Here is a 21,081-nt window from a genome sequence, read left to right as displayed (position 1 = left end):
GTTTCCAGCCAGCTCTCTCTGTTGAGACACAGTTTATAACCCTGGAGCGTCTGGCCTGTCCTTTTTGGCCTCCACGCTCGCTTGGCCAACGTCTCCCGTCCCTCAGCACAATGGCACCGCCCACCTTGAGTCACCTGAAGCAAAAGGCCTGGGTAGGAAGGCAACATCCTTAAAGTGACTTTTGCCACAAGGCTTACAAATTGGTAGGATGGGGCACTAGTTTTATTTTCCACTAAGTGCAATGCTTTGCACAGAACCTTTCCAATGATTGATGTCATCTGAGAGATGCAGCGGTTGCTTTTTTCAACCCTGCAAGGCTCCAAATTACCCAGTTCTCAGTCAATTTAGATTGCGGGCTTCAGGCAGAGATGGTCTCCATGAGCATAGCTGCCTTACCTTTCATGCCACACCCGCCCTGGCCAGCAGTCACCCATGTCCATCTCTTTTGTGGGACTTTGCTATAAGCAGTGAGAAGCAGCTAATGCATTTCTACATTATGAATTTCTCCTACCATTTCCTTCCTCAATCCTTGTTCAGAGCAAGGGCTGCTTTTCAAAAAACAACAGAGGAGAGTGGTTAGCAAATGCTTTGTTTCTGCCCGATATGGGTCACCTGTCCTCCAGCCCCCACTATCTGAGTCTCTGCCCCCGACCACATCCATAAGCCAACGCCCCAAGTTTCAGCTCTCCTACTTACAGTTTGCTTACCTTGGTCCTATATTTTGTATCAGTTAAGATTAGATTTGGCCATGAGTGACAGAAAATCCAAAATGGCATGGGCTTGAACAAGACATATTTAATTCTCTTTCAGTTTGAGTCCAGAGTAAGGGAGTCCTGGGATGGGTCCAGTAGGGCTCTCTGGTGTCAGAGACCTCCACCCCTTCTATCCTGTTGGTGTACCATGCGTCAGCTCTAACAACGATGTCCAGGATGGCTGCTCCTGTGCCAGCCATCACATTTTCATTCCAGCCAGTAGAAGAGAAGAGGGGGAAGAGATGAGTCTACATCTCCATGCTTCAAGGACACTTCCTGGAAGTTGCCTTCCATTGGCCAGAACGTAGTCACATGGTCATACCTGGCTGCAAGGGAGGGTGGGAAATGTCATTCCCATTCTCGATGGCCAAAAATTCAGGGTTCTTTTATTGAGGAAGGAGAAGTGACAGATATTGAGACAATTAGCAGTTGCTGCAGCCATTCCAGCACCAGTGTCCTCATGCTGGGAAAAATGAAAGGACAAGTCTTTCCTGTTTTTATATCTCCAGCATTCTTTCTCCTCTTCCTTCTTCCTGATGGCAGATTTGTTTGGCCTCTGACACACACATTTCAGGAGAGACAATGACTACCCAAGGTCTGCAGTCTTCTGCCCACATGCCATCTTTGAGGGGACTGTTGCTATGCCTACTTTACAAGTACATAAAATAAAATTTCCTGGGTTAGTGTTTCACTTGGGCAAGTTTTTTTTTTTAATACTTATTTATTTTATTTATTTTTGGCTGCGTTGGGTCTTAGTCACGGCACGCAGGATCTCCACTGCAGTGCACAGGCTTCTCTCTCTCTAGTTGTGGTGCGTGGGCTTAGTTGCCCCGCGGCATGTGGGATCTTAGTTCCCCGACCAGGGATCGAACCTGCATCCCCTGCATTGGAAGGCAGATTCTTTACCACTGGGCCACCAGGGAAGTCCCTCACTTGGGAAAGTGACCAACCAAGATAGCTTCTGTGTTTAGTAAATCATAAAAGTAAGCAAAACAAACTCCTCTGATGAAAAACTCCATAAAGCCAATGAGACCGTTAATATAAATGGAAACCCAAAATTGATGAAATGCAAAATAAATATTTAATTTATGAGATGGCAGCTATCTTTGGATTGCTAAGTAATTTGGAGGCTAATGTTCTTAATAAAATCACATTTTCTAGGAAAATATTTACTATTTCTGTTTTATTGCCTTCTTCGTTGCCATTAGTAAGACTTCGTTTAGTTCATGAGTGTACATAAATTCCACCGGAGGCTAACATTTTTTTCCAAAACCTCCTGGTGCTGATGTTTCTAATGGAAACCTTTCTAAGCATGTAGATAGACTTGAAAATGAACTTGTGGGGAGAACCGGCCAACATCCAAGAATGTTCCCTGTAGACATCAGTTGGGACAGGTGATAATATATAATATAGTCTGGCGTCTAAAGGGAAGAGTCAAAGTATTACATGCCAGGTATGCTTCATAAAATGCCAACAGGGCCAGTGTCTCCACTGCACAATATATCCCAAAGGCTTGAGACCTGCGAAAACATATAGAGGATTCAAAATACACAAAGAAAGCAGCAAAATCAAAATTAATACATGTCTAATTAAGTACCTACAAAAGATAACATTTTGTTCTTGCTAAGTGTTAAATCTGGGATTCATGAATTTTTCATGAGTATTTTATTACTTTTGAGAACAATTAGCTGGAGAGAGCCTCATAATGCAAGAATTCACAAATACGCACAATTGCCCAGATTTCATAACCGTTAGTAAAGGAGCCAAGTTACCCGTAGCCAAAAGCAAAGTTATCTAAAACCTTCCTTAACTGTATGGCAATGTATTTGTTTTTAACACAGAGTATGGATATATCTTAATACGTCTGTTACAATGTGGGGTTCCCAAAAAGAATGCCTTAGACAAGGGGGTCAGCATACTTGTTTTCTTTAAAAGGCCAGGAAGTAAATGTGTTGGGCTTTGTGAGCCATACGTCTCCATCGTGACTACTCAGCGCTGCTATGGCAGCACAAAGGGGTCATGGAGGCCCTTAAACAACATATGAGCACAGATGTGTGCCAATAAAACTTTATTCACAAAAACAGATGGTGGGCCACATCTACCCCATGGCCATAGTTTTCTATCCCTTGCCTCCGATCCAGGAAGGTCCAGTGACCACCTATACTGATCCTTAGCAACCATTCAGACTCAAAAAGTATACTATCCTAAGATATTACTGTTATCCTGAATTACCCAGAAAATGTCCTATACTCTCCTCGGAATCATTCCAGCATTAGCATAGCTGTTCTACAAGACTGTGAGTCAGCTTTAGACTTTCCAGTGCTTTGGAGATGGTTTTTCTTCTTTTTCAGTTACTCAAAGCACTAGGTGATACATGAAATAACTATGTACAAACTCTTGAGATCTCTTTAAAGTAAGCATTTGCACAGCTTCTTTAAAAAGAAAGGGAAAGTTTTAAGCTTGCGTCAGCTAAAACTTAGGTTTAATATAGCATTTCACTCATTTGACATAAATGTGCTTCTCCTGATTTATCCCTCAGGTTCAAGAGGGGACTAACAAAAGACTACGCTCATTAATTATATAAATTTTGTAGAATTTGCCACAGGCTTTTAGATATCTAATATATACATTAAAGTGTCCTGGTAGCATTTAAAATTCTGCTTAACCAGTTTCTTATCTATTACTCAGACAAGAAAACTGAGTATATATAGGGCACATGTCCTACTATTTACATTTTTTTAGATATTTAAAGGAAACTATCCCCGCCCCCACAATTTACACTAGCGGTAGGTGGACATGTAGAAATCAATTAAAGTGTGTGGTTTTGTGCATAGATAAAATTTAATCAGAATTTATTCACTCAAAGGCTCCTAAGTTATTTTACTTACATAATACATGCAAGTTAAATTATGTCAGTTTGGTTTTTTTAGTATGTACTGCTCACAAATTTTAAGTATAATCATTTCTCTCATGATAAAATATTTATCTACTCAAAAACTACAATGGGATTAATATTTATGTTTTTTAAAAAAATCACTAAAAATACTGGTCACAAATGTTCTAGAAAACATTTCCCTATTTTTCACTTAAACTGAAGCAGAATCATAATTATAGAAATTTAAATAAGCACTTAAAAAATCTGTTTCCCCAGTTTTTCCCAAATAGTTGGGGGTAATCAGTGGATTATATTTTATTTACCCTCAGAGTTGGGCTATGAACAGCCATGAGCTGCTTCCATGAGCTGAAGCAAGGAATTACACAATTCAAGTTTCTCTAGAAAATCTGCCTGACAAATCGAATTTTTATAAAGTATAACCTGCTGTTTCACTTTGGTTCAAGATGTCTGGTCTGCAAATGTCCAAGCATTTAATCCAGACTCAGTTTAACCTCATTCAAGAACTAGAAGGTAATTTTTTTAAAAAGGAAGTACGGAAGAAACATTCTAGAATAGTGATTTCCCCTTCATGAGTTATTCCAATTCACCATAATATGCAGTTTTTAAGAAACGAAAACCTGACTCAGAATATATTTCTTTGAGTGGAGCAGCCTTTGGCCCCAAAAAGTCCAGCAAGTCGGGCAACAGGTCTTGTTCGGAGAAGGCGAGAGAACTGCGGGTCTCTACTCGCTCACACTTGCCCTGCTCTGCGTAGACGTGAGGTGGGTAATCAGGGTCTCCCTTGGGGATGTCAGCACCACTGAGCTGCTGCAGGGGAGCCGCGAGAGAAGGTAAATGCCATGGTGGGCAGGGCCTTGTCCCCACTGTCGCAGACGTTTCTACAGACTGGTCTTGAATGAGGTCCCTAATTTCTTTGTCCCTGAGTTTCCTCATTTTATAATAAGGAAAATAATAGCACCTGCCCTGGTGGGCTGATGCAAGAACTGAGTTAATACCTTTTGATTCCTTAGGACAGGGCCTGGAACGCAGTGATTATCATCCACGACTTTGCCAAGTAAAGTAACTCTTGGCAGACGACGCCCACCAAGCATTGATCTATTCCTTTGCACTTATTATTTCACAGGTCTGAGCCCCAACTTTGCAACGTATGGGGCTCCTTAGGGTCGGAAGCAGCACCTGAAGCCTCTGTGTGCGTCCCTCCCTGCGTGGGTTGGGGGCAGGCACACACAGAGAGCATCTCTCCACAGCACCTGCTCCAGCCCCTTCCATTTAAACTACCCATGCGTTTGCCCCAACTCCCAAATCACTGTTTAATTTGCCCAAGAATAGAGGGTGGCTGTGTTGAGGAACCTTCCAGGAGAGACAATGTTATTGTCCAATAATTCCCTCCAGCACAGTCAACCCACATCTTTCATAATTTCAAAGAAAGAGACCATTCACTGTTGTCTGAGGCTGTGCTGATCTGCAGAAATGCCCCTGGAATGAGGATTCCCATGAAAGCACTTGCTATGGACTGAATTGTGTCCCCCCAAACTCCTGTGTTGAAGCCCTAACCCCCAATGTGATGACATTTGGAGGTGTGGCCTTTGGGTGGTAATTAAGGTTACATGAGGTCATGAGGGTGGGGCCCTCACGATGGGAATAGAGTACTTATAAGAAGAGATACCCGAGAACTTGCTCTCTCTCCCTCTCTCTCTGCCACACGAGGACACAGCATGACAGTGACCGTCTGTGAACCAGGAGGACAGCTCTCACCAGAACCTGACCATGATGGCGCCCTGATCTCAGACCTCCAGCTTCCAGAACTGTGAGAAAAACAGTCTGCTGTTTAAGCTGCCTGTCTGTGGTATTTTGTTATGCAGCCAAGCTGACTGACACAGTGATTAGGAGGAAGTGGCCCCAGGTCAGTGTGGGGCCAGATGGGGAAGCAGAACCCATTCACCACCAAGGAGAGGCCTTCCTACCTGACTCAGCATCCCTGCCATCACTCGTACCCTCACTTCCAGGGGTCCTCTGGGCACCACAGTATCCAGGTAAACCTACAAAGCAAAGAAGCAGAGTCCTAACACCACCAAGGACTCACAGCTCCCCCCAAGTTGATGGCCTCTTCTGGCCAGCACACAGGGGGCCACCACTGGGCGGAGGGCTGCCAGAGCTCTTCTTGAGGGACAGCGGGCCAAGGGCAGTTTGATCAGATGTCACCTACGTGTGTGGTGGGAGAGAGGGCAGGCCCTTCCAGTTTTGACTGACAGACCCTTCAACGCCTTGGCTTCTAGGGAAGAAGTGAGCCAAGCAAGCCTGGCCAGTGGGCTTTGGGACCATTCCACAAACGAGATTTAGCAAACAGTTGATTCCCACAGGGAACCTCATCCCACTTCCTGCTCCCCCGACCGCATGGCTCTTCCCCAGGTTCTAATTTCTCCTCTTCCTGTCCTTGCTGGGTCAGCCGCACCTCATGTGTGGTAGTGGGTGTGCTGCCCTCCACTCATTCACTGGGCAAGTGCTCATGGACCTGGGTCTTGGGGTACCGGCTGAGGAGTGGGCTAGAGCAGTGAGGAGATGGACGCAGCGTGCACCATGTGGGGGTTGCCTGGGAACCCACAGATTCCCCAACTGCATCATGTAAGTCAGGCCCGCACAGGGTAAGGCGAGGCAGCCTCACTCCTGGGCTCATGCAGGCACTGGGCCAGCACCCAGGGTGAGAGAAACACAGTGATGACCGTGGAAGGTGCAAGAGAGACCTCACCCAGCCTGAGCCTGGGGACCTCTCAGGAGCAGGACCAGGAGACAGGAGCAGAGCGGCCAGGGAGAAGGAAGGGCCAGCAGAGGCCTGGAGGCTGGCGGGAGCTCAGACCTGCAGGCGGAGGACAGAGGCCACCACACGGCCTTAGGCCTCAGGGCTGCAGATTATTACAGGGCAATGGCCAGCCGCTGGGAAGGTTTAAACTGGAGAGTGACATGATACAATTTGTGTTTCTAAAACACTGATGGCTTTATGGCTGAAGTGACTTCTGATAACCCCTGGGTTTAGGGGTACTTAGTACACTCCAGAAGATGTATGTAAAAAAATTGTAAAGCTTGGAATAATTTTACATGTCCATGAGGATACACACACACACACACACACACCCCTATCTGTACACATATCTACCTGTATACATAAATGCAGCACACCCCACCATTGTGAATTGAACTAAACACACTTAGCCAAAGAGAGAGCAAGGGGTGACCCCTACAAACAGCCCTGAGGACCTGCTGCCCAGAGATGCTGTGCCCTCAGTTGGCCACCCTCCGGCTCCCGTGGGCCTCTAAGAGGATGATCCCAGAGACATAGGCCCTTCTTCCAACGTGCTCACGGGTCAGACACCACGGTCCTTCCCGGGCAGTGGAAGAGGCTGCACCAGTCTGCAAACTCAGGGTCGATTTTGCCTTGAGCCAATTTTAGGGCCTACCACATGCTGAATTTTGCTGCATTTTGCTGCATTTTGCCCCATGTGTCCACTCTGGCCTACAGCACCATTTCCCTTCACCCGGCCTCTCTGCACTGAGACCCTGGCTTCAGCTGTGTCCCCAGGACCTACGAGTTCTCAAAGATACTTCGGCAAGAGTATTTGAATTTCATTTCAGGGAAGATTATTTTAATAATAATACTTAATGTTATTTTTCTAATATAATGGAGAAGGGTTTACATCTTTTACACTGAGTCCCCCCAACATGTTAATAAAAGCAAAAATTTTATAATTTGCTTTTATGACACTTGAATGACGCTTTTTGTCTCTTGTTTGCTGAATCAAAGAGAACCTGATATGATCAATTGAGCTCCCTAAAAAATATCTGAAACTGCTTATTGGCATGAACTGAAATTTTCTTGATACTTTAAGAACTAATTTCAACAATGTGAGGCAATGAATTAGGTGTTAAGGTAAAATTTTGCAAACTGCCTCCACAATGCCTAACTTCTTTTTTGTTGTTGTTTTCAACCGAATCACTATTTTTATTTGTTGCTTTGGTAATACGTATATGTTATAAACGTTAATGTACTTCAAAATTGGTACTAATAAAAAACACCTCTTTTCTGTTTTATTTATAAAGGCATTCTTTGTAGGATCTCATTTGTAAGGAAGGATTCTGCTGCTAGTAAGGTTTAGGGAAAAGATGGACCAGATGGCTTCAATGGCCCCCTTAGCTCAAAACTTCTACAAATCTGTAAAGAATCAAAGCAAAAGAATATTCAGGCCTTCACCAAGTTCTTAGCTTCTCAGCAGCAAAAGAAAGTTGACAGGGACTTAAAAACTCTGATGCTTTCAAGTCTAGATGTAGGTACTTTATCTACTTCTCATCTGTTTCCCACATTCACTTCTTTTGGCCTATTTGGATGTTGGGTGGGTATGTTTTTTCTCACCTCCTCCCTTCCCAGTTTCCCATTTTCAGGGCTTCCCATGGCTATCAGGACAATAAGGTAACTCTTTTCATGATAACATCTTCATCTGTACTTACAGGAGGAGGGTATTTGTTTCTCACACTTCTTGGATCAAAAAACATGCCACGACCCTTAAATTTTTTTAAAAATGAAAAATTAATTAATTCAAGTAAAAAGAATGAAGTCTTCATTGGTTTCATATAAATTACCCGAGGATACAAACACACAGCCAGAAATTCTTGTAATCACATTGCCTTTTGTTTCTGCGCTAAAGGTATGATCATTCTAACGATAGCCGATAGGTGTTCATAGCTGAAATCCATGGGTGAGTTTTATAGTTGCTTTGTGGGGATGGAGCATGAGAATATAACATTTTCGAGCCCCATCTTGGGTCCACAAAATCCCCATAAGACTCATTTTGTGCCATGAGCATGGCCTCAAAGTCTGTGAATGAGACGCACGCAACCCCTAAGACTCAGGACCGGCGACAAAATTTGCAGCACCCGGTGCAAAATAAAAATGTGAGCCCCTTGTCCAGATACGCAAAATTTCAGGATGGTGACCGTAGAGCATTAACCAAGCACAGGGCCTTTCTGAGCACAGGGCCCTGTGGGATTGACCGGGTTCCACGCCTGTGAAGCTGGCCCTTCCAGGACCAGAGGGACACACCTATCATACACAGGCCCTTTCAAGGATTCATGGCACCGTGTCTGCGCAAAAAAGAAGAGCACATTTGTAATCTTGGCGCAAACTCAGCCTGAGAAAAGATAATGAATTACAGAGATCTTGAATTATTTTTTAGAAGTTTCCATCATAAAAACTGTGGCTCTTTGGACCTTGAGAACCTCGTTTAGTTCTTGTCAGAAAAGTAAATTTTTTGTTAAAATAATAGCTAGTTATACTAGTGAAGTCCAAATAAGGTCTGTGTTTGAGACCTGTGCTAATAGTGTTGTACCACAGTCAGTTTTCTGGTTTTGAAAGCATACTATGGTTATATACAGTGTTATTCTTGGGGGGAGCTGTGTGAAAGGTACACAGAAACTCTCTGAACTATTTTACAACTTCTTGTGAGTCTGAAAAGTCATGTTAAAAAGCAAAGCCACAGTTGTAGAATTTGTACATGGAGTGTATAAAGGGGAGTTGGGGTTCCATTTGGCAGGAGGTATGGAATCACTGGGCTGGAATTTGCCCAGGGCCAAGGCCATTGCTCTTGATCTTACAGATGATCTCTATAAGATGGACACAGGGAAATGTATCTATCTGTGGCTGTTCTGAGAAGTGTCGTATTTGATCTGCACTATCAAATAACAACTCAGTAACAACCAACGATCACAATAACTAGGTAGACAGATGAGAAGGTTTTCACTGACTATGTGTTTGTTCTACCCATATCACAGAATCTTCTAGAAGGGCCGCCTCTCAAGGGAACCAGCTGTCAGTCATCAGTGAAGTCCCAGCAGGAGGGAGTGAGCTTGTGGAACTCACCAGAGTCCCCAGCACGAAGTGGACTTGGTCTGATGCACTTGGCGAAGATGGCAGCATTTTGCCTAAATCCTGGGGGAAAACGCTGGGGGAAACTCCAAAGACAACACGTCTCCCTCCAGTTGAAAACGAAGGCACACCTTTCCCTGCTCAGATACTCATATGCAAATAAAACTGGCATTATGATGGGGGAGGTGGTGGAGTGGGAGGAGAAAAGGAAAGGTGGAGAGAAGCAAGGAAAAGGGACTATAGTGAAATGGAACTGCATGCCCCAATGTGACTTGAAGACGTCGATTCTAACATTCTACCGATGACGTTACAGACACCTGACAATTGAATATGCCCACGGACAAGATCTAGAGGGTAACACAGACAAATGAAGTTGCTTAGATTTAGGGATAGGAGTGTGGACAATTTTTGCTTTGGGTTTCTATTATTTTAATATAAGCCCTTCAATCATGCAATAAAATTTCAAAGACAATAAAGCAGGCAATGGTCCTTAGCAACAGTTTTAAGATAGTTCATGTCTTGTCACAGATTTTAAAATATCAGGTTACCTGATAAATCATAAGTGACAACTTCACTTAGGGCAAGTATGTGAATGGCTGTCGACTCAACCAGCCGCCACAGGTGCACTTACTATTTGCAGGACATCATAAAGGGGACCCAGAGACACTCCAAGAAATAGAAGCCACAGGCCTTGGTGTCCTCCCCTCCTGCACGGGTCTGGTGAAAATGCAGTGGGATTATGCTCGTAGAGTGCAAACCCCAGGGCACGCTCAGTGGATCAGAGCTCTTAGTGTGCTTACCAGGAGCAATGCTCTGGCCTCCCGAAGCTTACAGACCAGTTAAGGAAAGAGAGGCCCCCGCCAGCCCCCCAGGAGTCTCTGCACTCCCTTCCCCTGGGAGCGTGGATTGGTGGGCAGATGCCCTCTGGACCTGGACCTGCTCACCCCAGCCAGGCACCTGCCCAATAAATGATGGCAGCCCTGGGTCAACTCGCTCTTTTCCAAAGTGGGATCATCGTCCTCTTAGAGAAGGGAAGGTTCAGCCAGTTCGGGAACAGGGTTTTAAATGACATTGAATTGCACAGCAAGAAAATTAGTCCCTTTCTAATTCCTCTTCCATACTCCTAATGACAACAGGAGAAAGTCTCCATCGGGTGCCAGCCTGGCTTGGCTCTCTCTCTCCTTCCACATTTTCTACCTGGAATTACTGGGTTCTATTTCTATGAGCACTTACCTGCTCTTTATACAAGCAAAACTGGTTTTTCATTTACAGTTGAAATATAAAATTTCCTATTTAAAGAAGTGTATTTCATTGGTATGCAAGTCCATTTAAGGAAAAACAAGTTTTTTAATACACTAGTGCAAGTGGCATCTGCATGTGGCAAAAAGTTGTAATGGTAGCAGTGGACGGACTGGAATGTGGGCCCCGGGTCATCTGACACCTGAGCTGGGAGGCGAAGGCATGTGAGCTTGAGCAGAATCGCAGGGCCTTTGCAGGTGGGGCTGGGGTGGAGGCAGGTGTGGATCAGGCCTGCAGGGGATCATCCTGGGTTGGGGGCTGGGGGAGCAGCCAGGGTGTCCCCCACCAGGGGGACCATCAGCAAAGCCACCCCTCTGTTTCAACCCAAGCAGCAAATGAGCCACACTTACCTTAGCTCCCAGCTTGGCACCTGCCTCGGCCGTGTTGATGGACAGGGCTGACATCTGATCCCTGACGAATGACCTTTCCTGTGGGACACAGGGAAAGAAATATGACAGGAGCTGAAATTACAGATGGCGGTAATAAATGCAGAGGGCAAGGAGTATCATCTCCCCCAGATGCCTTGTTCTGTGCCATCACAGAAGCATCCAGACACCTGTCCTATGAAGCAAGAGGACATACTTGGGGAGGGGATGCTTCTGTAATTGCTGGTTAGGAAGTGGAGCTTCTTGTTGTTCAGTGTTTCAGGTAAAGTGATGGTAAAAACAAAAACCAACCAACAAAACCAAAAGCCTTGTTTCACTAGGGCCTCGGCATCTAAAAGCCTGTTCTCATCCTCTTCGAAGACTCACAGTGAAGGCTCTTGGGGTCACCGCGGTTGGGCAGTGCTGTGTGCAGCCTTATCCATTCCTCATTCAACCAATATTCACTGAGGGACTCAGAAGCTGATGGGTGCTGGATTTCTTTCTGTAAGAGCTCACCAGCTTCCCCACAGAGAGGGCAGGCCCCTATGCTATCTTGCAGAACCTCTTGATTGGGGGTGTCCGGCGGCAGAGTAGGACAAGGTGGGTGGAATCAGTGATGGCATCTGGGATGAAGGAGTCTTCCCAGGAGTGTACAATGTCCCCGGTGTGTGAATGCAGGCTGGTATATTCAGGCTAATGGAGATGGGTAACAGAGAAGCGTGGACACTTTGGGGTAGCCTTATTTACCAATGGCTACAAAGACATAATTGGTAATTACTGTTAATAATACTAGTAGTAGCAGCCACTGTTCACTATGTACCAGTAATTACTAATTTACATGTGCTACTTGATTAAATTGTCCAATAAGCTTGAGAGAAAAAGAACATCATTGATCTCACTTTATATATGAAAGTCGAGGATTGGTTAGATTGATAAGACACAGTTTGGGAACCGAAACCCAGGTTTGTTGGATCCCCGTTCTCAGAGCCCTAAGATACTGTGGCAGGAATGGGGGTGTGTCCTGGGGTGTGTCCAGGGTGTGTCCTGGGTGAGTAGCAGATGAGAGGAAGGACATCTTCTGGGACAAGATGAGCTAGAGGCCCCTTGTCCCGGATTGGGTGCTCTTGTCCCTTGGTCAGTGCCACCAGACCCCCTCCAACCTGCCGGCCTAGCCCTGCAATGACCAAGCTTCCCTTCCACACACTCTGCTTCTGTAGCTGCTCCTCCTTCCCCAAAAGACAACCACTAAGCAGCTGGCCAACAAGAAGAGGCATCACCAGCTCCTCTCCCACCTCGGCAGTGCCCTCAGCCAGTGCCTGGGGAGACGCCCTCCCCACTGGCCTCCTTCCAGCCGGGCAGCCTCAGCTCCACCCACCAAGCGGGAGGCTAAGCACAGCCCCTGGCTCAGGAGCTCTTTCCATTTTCCTGGATGGTTCAGCATCAGAGCAGAGTAGAACTGCCTGAGGCAGGGGATTCTATCTGTCCCACAAAGAACTGTTGTTCGTCAGGATGGTTTCCTTCTTAAAATTACACAAACAAATCAGAACAGGTAGCTGCTATTCTCATAGCTGGGGGCAGGGGGCATTCCTTCTGGGAATCCAACTATCTAGCTAGTTCGGACCATGCCTCTACCTTCCTGTCCCCACGACAGGCAGGGCTGAACGCAGGCCTACACAGACATGGACTTACAGGTGTGTGCATCCTCAATGTGGTCCAAAGCTCTTACTTCCCCTTCCTTTGTGCCAACAGAGGAGAGAAAATGTGGGAAGAATCCTAGGAGTCTTGGTCAACCATCAGCTTCTCCAACCACCAATCATCTTTTAGAATATCTCCCTATTTATCCGAGCCAGGGACCAAAGTTAACTGGACTCTCTTTTCCCAAAATCATCTCACTAAGTCTCTTCCTTCCAGGAGAAAACCGAGGGTAGAGGTCTCAGACAACAGCAGATGAGGCAACCTGAATCTTCTGCGTGAAAGACAGTGTTCCCTTTTGACATTTCTTGGCTTTCGTCTTTTGGATCAAGCAGCCTTAGTTCAGAGTGAAGTGAAGACAGACAGGAGCGCTCACAGCGCTTGTATCTCACGGCCCAGCTGCTAACGAGGGCAATGGAGCCAAGGCAGGGCCAGGATCAGAGGCGGCAGGTGTGAAAACCCAGCAGTCGCTGGCTCATTCCACCTTGTGTTGGAGGCTTGTGAGGTGCTGTCATGGGCTTCGTCTTCCTTGACCCATAACCAACTTGTGAGGCTGGTTTCATCCTCCCTCGCTCACAGCTGAGGATGTGCAGAAATGACTCGCCCACCGCGACAAAGGCCCAGGGTTGTCCCTGCAGGGCCAGTGGGCTCTCTGCTCCACCTCTGCTGGAGATGCTGCATGAGTGGGTTCTGCCTTACTTCACCCCACACCACGGCCAAGAAGCCAGCGTGGGCTCACTTAATGAGGGAGCATAGCATGTTTTCCATTTAGAGAAACTCCACCTGGCAAAAGTCATTTTTCCTAAACAAGGTTTCTCAGCCTTGGCAGTGCTGACACTCGGGCCAGTGACTTCTCTGTTGTGGGGACTGTCCTGTGTCCGGTAGGATGCAGCCTCCCCGGCTCCTACCCGCCAGACGCCAAAAGCATCATCCCCCCACTGCACTCCCAATTGAGCTGTGACCACCAAAATGCCTCCACACTGCCCACTGTCCCCTGGGGGCAGGGGGCAATGGGGGGGCAAAATCACCCCCAGTTGAGAACCAATGCCCTAAAATAATAAATCAGTTTAGTGGGGTTGGACAATTTTCACAGGACTTTCTTTCCCATTTGCTACTCAAATATGGTGAGATGGTGAAATGAGAAAGAACAGTGAGTGAGAACAGTACGGTCGTGCCTAACTCGCATCGACATGAAACACAAGCACTGAGTTCACTACCTGGACGGGGCAGCTCCACTCCCATCGTTCCACATGATCAGGGTCTGGATGCCTTCCTCACGTGGGATAGAGCAGCCCTGCCTCTGGCTTCAGACACAAAATAGCATCTCAGCAGGAAAAGCAGAGCGGCTGTGATGAGAGAAAGGCGGAAACGAGGTGCACAAGCTCATCTAGATCAGAGGTTCCAGCAGGATCCTGTGCTGCTAACTTGTAACTCAGCCATGAACTCAGGGGTCAAGTGCGCCTTCAGCATCTTTGTAGCCACAGCACTTAGCACAGCTCGGGGCACAAGGAGGTGCCAGACGACTATCTGTTGAACCGATTAATACCATGTGAGCAGTAATATTTTATTATTTCCTTGAAAACTGAGCTTCCTCGTTAGCCTTTGCCAACCCTGGGAGCTTGTGTTCATTGCTGCCCTCAGCTATTATAAACCATACAGTCACCCTTAGACAGTGTCCATCCATAGGTTCCATGGCTGTAAGTTGCTGTGTACTAAGTAGAAGCTGCCTTTGCCAGGCAGGCAGCATTCCTGACCAGGGTGGCAACCTCTGATCTGAGTCTGGGACTCTGACGAGCCTAAGGGTTATTCTCAAAGGCATCACGCTGACCTCGGCCATCATCTGCTCCCCACCCCTGAGGACTCATCCCCCTGGCTGGGGAGAGGAGCCGCATTCCCAGGGTAGCTCCTGTATCTGCTGACCTGCCAGAGCTATGAACGCTGCACAGAGAGAGGCCAGGACCCCCTGGAGGAGCCCGGCTCCCGACGGAGGGCTCTGCACATGTGAACCCACCGGGACAGGAACAGACCTTCACATGGACAGTCTGCTTCCGGGAAAGCCCCTGTTTGTCTCCGATGAAAAGTGGCACCAAGTAGTCACCACGCGGAGGCTTCTCAGCATAAGTTCCACTGAGCGACCTGCAGAGGGAGAGGGACCTTAGCTGCACTGACTTGTGCATTTGCTCAGCTGCTCGGTGGGTATTTCCTAGGTGCCTCCCATGTGCCAAGGCTCTGTATGAAGTTAGGGTCGCCAGAGCGACCCTCACTCGGACACCAGCTGCAAGTGCAGGGGTTCCCAAGACCACCCTCAGGTTGATAATTCTCTAGAAGGACTCAGGACTGGCTGAACACTGTATACGCAGGGTTAGGGTTTATTACACTGAAAGGATATGGATTCAAACCAGTCAAGGGAGGAAGTACATGGGGCAGAGTTTAGAAAAGTATCAAGTGCAGAATTGCCAGTTCTCCTGCCCATGGAGTCGGGACCACGGCACCTCCCGGCATCCATGAGTGACAAGATGCATGGAATGTTGCCAACCAGGGAAGCTCACCGAGCCCTGTGTCCATAGTCTTTATCAGAACTTGGTCTTGTAAAACTGGTTAGCCACCCACATGGCTGATTCACTGACACCCACACGCTTACATGACCCAAAGGCCACACCCTAAATCACATTGTTCTTATTGACGGACACAAGATCCCCTCCCCTAGGTAAGCAGAGACACTTTTATCAGGCAGGATATTCCGAGGGCTTGGAGATCACCTCCCGGAAGACCAGACCTCTTTTGGGGTACGTTTCAATGCTTTACAGCACACTCTGGGTCTGGGAAATATAAACATGGACTCACAGTTTCAACTAAAAAACAGGTTACATCCTAGAGACCAGTTAATAGAAGCACAAAGTAGGATGTTGACACTGGATGCCGGTGGTTCCTCCTGGTAAAAGCACCCCAATTTTCCTTTGGGGGAGCCCACACTTCCTGAACTCTCAGCCCGTGTGGGTCAAGAGAGGCTAAGCCCAGATCCCAGCCAGATCCAGATGTGGGCTCAGAACCAGCCAATCAGCACTTCTGCCCTCCCCACCCACGATGCTGAGCAGGACAGGTAACTCAAGCCTTGCAGTGAGGTACACCTTCTTGCTAGGTGCCAGGATGAGTCCCAGGGACTCCCAGCTGCTACCCTGCCACCTCCAGAGGAGAGCCTGCCTTAACATGAAAGGACCCAGAGAAAGGCAGGGCCAAGGTCTGGAGCTGCCTTCTCCAGGAAGTCCTCGGGGCCCCCAGCTCTGCTGGGAGACAGGCTCACTTAGCCTCTTTCTCGGTTACATAGCTAACACATTCCTCTTTTGCTTAAGTCTGTGGAAGTCAGGTTTCTGTCTTTTTCCATCCTTTATCCCCAACCAATGCGAATACTCACCATGATTTTCTGCCAGTCTCCACGTGTCTTCTGTGTTTGCCCACGTATTGTCCAATCTGAAGGTGAACGGGTGGGAGTAGGGCTCCTGGGCCCAGTCCTCCACCTCGATGGGGCGGGGCCTGCCTCCTGCAGACTCCAGACGTCCAGGTATCGAGACCATGGGTGGAGGGTGGGCGTGTCGTCGTTGGTGTCTGACAGGAAGAGCAGCATGGGCCCATCCCCGTCTGTGGCGGGACACCTGTGGCGGGGGGATTCCAAGAGGGTTGCTGATTAACTAACGAGGCTGCTCCATGCACACAGAACCCTGGGAAATTAGCATGCTCAGCCTCTGGGAGAAGAACCACTCCATGGAAACACTGAGGCCGCTTCCCTCTCAAAGTCATAAGCTTTACTGCAGGGGCTCAATCTGTTTTCCTGCTTTTTTGAAAATTCAGAATATCTGGGCAGGATAAGTTAACAAAACACTTTGGCTTCCCTGGTGGCACAGTGGTTGAGAATCTGCCTGCCAATGCAGGGGACATGGGTTCGAGCCCTGGTCTGGGAAGATCCCACATGCCACGGAGCAACTAGGCCCGTGAGCCACAACTACTGAGCCTGCGTGTCTGGAGCTTGTGCTCCGCAACGAGAGGCCGTGATAGTGAGAGGCCTGTGCACCGCGATCAAGAGTGGCCCCCGCTCGCCACAACTAGAGAAAGCCCACGCACAGAAACGAAGACCCAATGCAGCCAAAAATAAATAAATAAATAAATAAAATTTTAAAACAAACAAAGAAAACCACTTGCCCTTTCACATCATTTGTAGAAAGAGGTAGAATGTAGAATCATCGAGTAGATTAAAACATCAGTCATGGGCTTCCCTGGTGGTGCAGTGGTTGAGAATCTGCCTGCCAATGCAGGGGACATGGGTTTGAGCCCTGGTCCGGGAAGATCCCGCATGCCGTGGAGCAACTAAGCCCATGCGCCACAACTACTGAGCCTGCACTCTAGAGCCCACGTGCCACAACTACTGAGCCCTCGTGCTACAACTCCTGAAGCCCGGGTGTCTAGAGCCCGTGCTTCACAACAAGAGAAGCCACCGCAATGAGAAGCCCGCGCACCACAACGAAGAGTTAGCCCCCGCTCGCCGGAACTAGAGAAAGCCCGTGCACAGTAACAAAGACCCAACACAGCCAAAAATAAATAAATTAAATAAATTACTTTTAAAAAAACCAAAAACAACCATCAGTCATGCAAAGTGTTAAGACAGGAGGCTGGGGGGCAGGGAGGGGGGGATGGGTGTGACGTGGTGATGAAAATGTCTGCACCTGGACTGGTGCTGCGTCTTGTAGTCCTGGCCGTGATCCTGCACTAGGGTTTCGCAAGGTGGTACCACTGGGGGACACTGGGCAACGGGTACTCAGGACACCACTACGTTATTTCTAAAAACCGCATGTGAGTCTACAATTATCTCAAAATAAAAGCTTAATTTTTTAAAGCCATTCCACTGAAAAAAGTGCCATTCGTGAAACCATCCATAACAGAACCATGGAGCCCTCCTCACCTAACACCAGTTAGGAACACAGATTTGATATCTCCCTAACCAACATTCTACTGTTAATTATACAAATGGGATATACAACCACATAGCCCTGGGAACCTGGGTTTTTACAGATTTTTCTTAAATACAATCACTAAAGTTACTTGAAATTTTTTATTTATTCAGCTTTATGCTTTGGTAGGTTTAGAAATCCAGCCTTGGGAGATTATAGAGAAAAGTGTTAAAACATGCTCATGAGACCACGCATCCTGGTTTATAACAAATTTGTCCTGTACGGTCACATTTACATGAGCTTATAAGCTGGTCCAAGTACAGGGAAACTGTGCTAATGTTTATCATATGCAGTTGGCTTTGACAAAGAGCTAGAGGGTTGTCTTATGAGCAGATGAAAAAGATGCTGGGACAGTGGCAGCGCCCTAATCAGGTTCATCATCTCTGAACGAATGCTGCCCCTCTTTCCATGGCAGAGCCCCTTAGTTTGCTGTTTCAAGAATTACCATCAAAAATAATCACCAGTATGGATTCACAGTGATAAAAAGGTTTATTTTATATTTTTCCCAGTGTTCTGAAGACATTCAACCATGTCATTTTCCCTCAAGAAGCAAGAAAACACATCCGCACCCCCCTGACAATTTTGGGTCAACCCTTACCATCATCAACAAGTATGAGCGATGATCATGTAAAAGCTTTCATTCACATGAGGGGATTCGCGGTCAACTTGCTTCCTGGTGAGCACTGCCCCTGAGAGCTCATCTACACTGACCCAATCTGCCGGATCATAAGCCAGTTCGTATCTTGTAGAAGAAAACACATGCAATTTTTAAAATTAACATGTTACATCAAGAGAGACAAATCCAAATGTATCACAGCAGACACAATTCCTATCGTGAATTTAGGAAGTTAGGAGTGTTCACGAATCTGACGAAGGCCCAGGGATCTGAGGCCAGACTACAGTGTTAAATCGGTATTCACTGAGCAGGAAGAGCCCTGTCCTTGTCGGGCTGCACGTAACTCTGTCCACCTTAGGGAAAACATTTCGTCCTGGAAAAGAGCCAGCTTCAGTTGCCTGCAGGTGCTGGTGGCTTACTGTTAAAACCAGCCTGCCCTTGCAGAGAAGCACAGGACTTTCTTTATTACCCTGGAGCCCAAAGGATTCAAACGTGGGTAATCCAGTCAGGCAACATGGTCGTCTACATCCTCCCTCACCTGTGCACACCTGATGCCATTTTAATGGGCGGGCACACCTAGCCTTCCGGAATTCCCCAAGACCTGTTGGAATCAGAAGGCAGCCATCCGGGGACTTCCCTGGTGGCTCAGTGGTTAAGAATCCTCCTGGGCTTCCCTGGTGGCGCAGTGGTTGAGAGTCCGCCTGCTGATGCAGGGGACACGGGTTTGTGCCCCGGTCCAGGAAGATCCCACATGCCACGGAGCGGTTGGGCCCTTGAGCCATGGCCGCTGAGCCTGCGTGTCTGGAGCCTGTGCTCCACAACAGGAGAGGCCACAACAGTGAGAGGCCCGCGTACTGCAAAAAAAAAAAAAAAAGAATCCTCCTGCCAATGCAGGGCACACAGATTTGAGACCTGGTCCGGGAAGATCCCACATGCTGCAGAGCAACTAAGCCCACTCACCACAACTACTGAGTCCACTCACCACAACTACTGAGTCCGCTCACCACAACTACTGAAGCCCGTGCACCTAGAGCCCGTGCTCCACAACAAGAGAAGCCACCACAATGAGAAGCCCGAGCACCCCAATGAAGAGTAGCCCCCGCTCACCGCAACGAGTGAAAGCCCGCATGCAGCAACAAAGACCCAGCGCAGCCAAAAATAAATAAATAAAGTAAATTTATAAAAAAAAAAAATCCTTTTAAAAAAAAAAAAGAAGGCAGCCATTGGAACCAAGCCGGAATGCCAAGCACAGCTATTATTCCTCCTGAGGGACCCGCAGAAGGCAAGGCCTGTACCCACAGGCAAACACAGAAAAGGTACAGCTCCACCAAAGAGCCAGAGAAAGGGAGTTTCCATGCCTTCTCTTTCATGCTGTGTAAAGGCTTTGGAAAAGGTCAGTAACTCTCTCTCTGATATTTGACAGGTCATGGTTTTTAAAGGGACCAACCATACTGTAGGGATGGGAATACAGCACTGAATCAGATACAGGCTCTACATGGGTGTTCCCAAAGCAAGGTCCAGGGACCAGCAGCTTAAGCATCACCTTGGAACTTGCTAGAAATGCAAATCTCAGTCCCCACGCCAGACCTCATAATCAGAAACCACAAGGGTGAGGCCCAGCAACGGGCATTTTAACAGGCCCTCCAGGTGATTCTTATTCTAACTCAGCATGCACCTGCATGGACCTGTGCTGGTCTGGAGCTCTTGGTTAGCTGCCCACAATGAGACAATAGCAGAAACTGAGAGCAAGTGTTGGGGAATTTTTATAGTCAGTGGCATTACTGTGACCCCCAAGCACATAATCATTTTTTGTCATTTATTTTTTCATATTTTATAAAATTATTACTCCACAGTGAATTGGAAATTAAAAGAAGCAAAATATGGTCCTTCTCAATGGTTGAGAAGCATTGCTCTAAGGAAGAATCTCAAACTCTCGTGCCCGCGACGGTCTGAGCACGTGGCAGAAATGAGCAAACTGCTCGGATGGGGATTGGAGCCAACTGCTGAGTGAGAGGTGGAAGGGACATGATGCAGGACCCTCTCTATGCCCCAGATGATCGTGACCTCGTGGGACACAGACCCAGTGATGCCGAATCTTCCTCTTTTTCAAGAACAACCAGATAATTTGGGTTGTTAGCTTAATCTCTTGATGTTTAAATGATGGCAGCTTTATTAGCTTTTTCTTTTTTTATTACAGTAAAATACACATAACATACAATTTACCACCTTAACCATTTTTAAGTGTGCATTTCAGTGGTATTAAACATTTCACATTGCTGTACAACTATCACCACCATCCATTCCCATAGCTCTTTTAATCTTGTAAAACTGAAGCTCTGTACCTATTAAACAGTAACTCTCCATTCCCCTCCCGCCAGCCCCTAGAAATTGGCATTGTATTTTCTGTCTTTATGCCTTTTGACTACTCTAAGTACCTCCTATAAGTGGAATCACATGGAATTTGTCTTTCTGTGATGGGCACATTTCACTTAGCACAATATCCTTAAGGTTCATCCATATTGTAGCATGTTGCAGAATTCCCTTCCTTTT

General features: G+C 47.1%; 1 protein-coding gene across 1 annotated transcript in view; it reads right to left on the bottom strand.

Moving 5' to 3' along the window:
• Nucleotides 1-4,221: 4,221 nt before the first annotated feature.
• CDH26 (cadherin 26) overlaps nucleotides 4,222-21,081 on the bottom strand; it is a 36,535-nt gene continuing 19,675 nt past the window's right edge. The window contains 12 exon segments of the mRNA XM_060123697.1: nucleotides 4,222-4,455; nucleotides 5,613-5,687; nucleotides 9,554-9,622; nucleotides 11,209-11,286; nucleotides 13,461-13,590; nucleotides 14,133-14,220; nucleotides 14,223-14,261; nucleotides 14,836-14,906; nucleotides 14,908-15,051; nucleotides 16,324-16,465; nucleotides 16,468-16,565; nucleotides 18,514-18,657. Of these exon segments, the coding sequence (XP_059979680.1) occupies nucleotides 4,222-4,455; nucleotides 5,613-5,687; nucleotides 9,554-9,622; nucleotides 11,209-11,286; nucleotides 13,461-13,590; nucleotides 14,133-14,220; nucleotides 14,223-14,261; nucleotides 14,836-14,906; nucleotides 14,908-15,051; nucleotides 16,324-16,465; nucleotides 16,468-16,565; nucleotides 18,514-18,657 (1,312 nt within the window).

The sequence above is a fragment of the Lagenorhynchus albirostris genome, chromosome 15, assembly GCF_949774975.1.
Source record: "Lagenorhynchus albirostris chromosome 15, mLagAlb1.1, whole genome shotgun sequence".
NCBI classification, from domain to species: Eukaryota; Metazoa; Chordata; class Mammalia; order Artiodactyla; family Delphinidae; genus Lagenorhynchus; species Lagenorhynchus albirostris.
The sequence above is the reverse complement of the archived record's forward strand: the minus strand, read 5'-3'. Positions and strand labels throughout refer to the sequence as shown.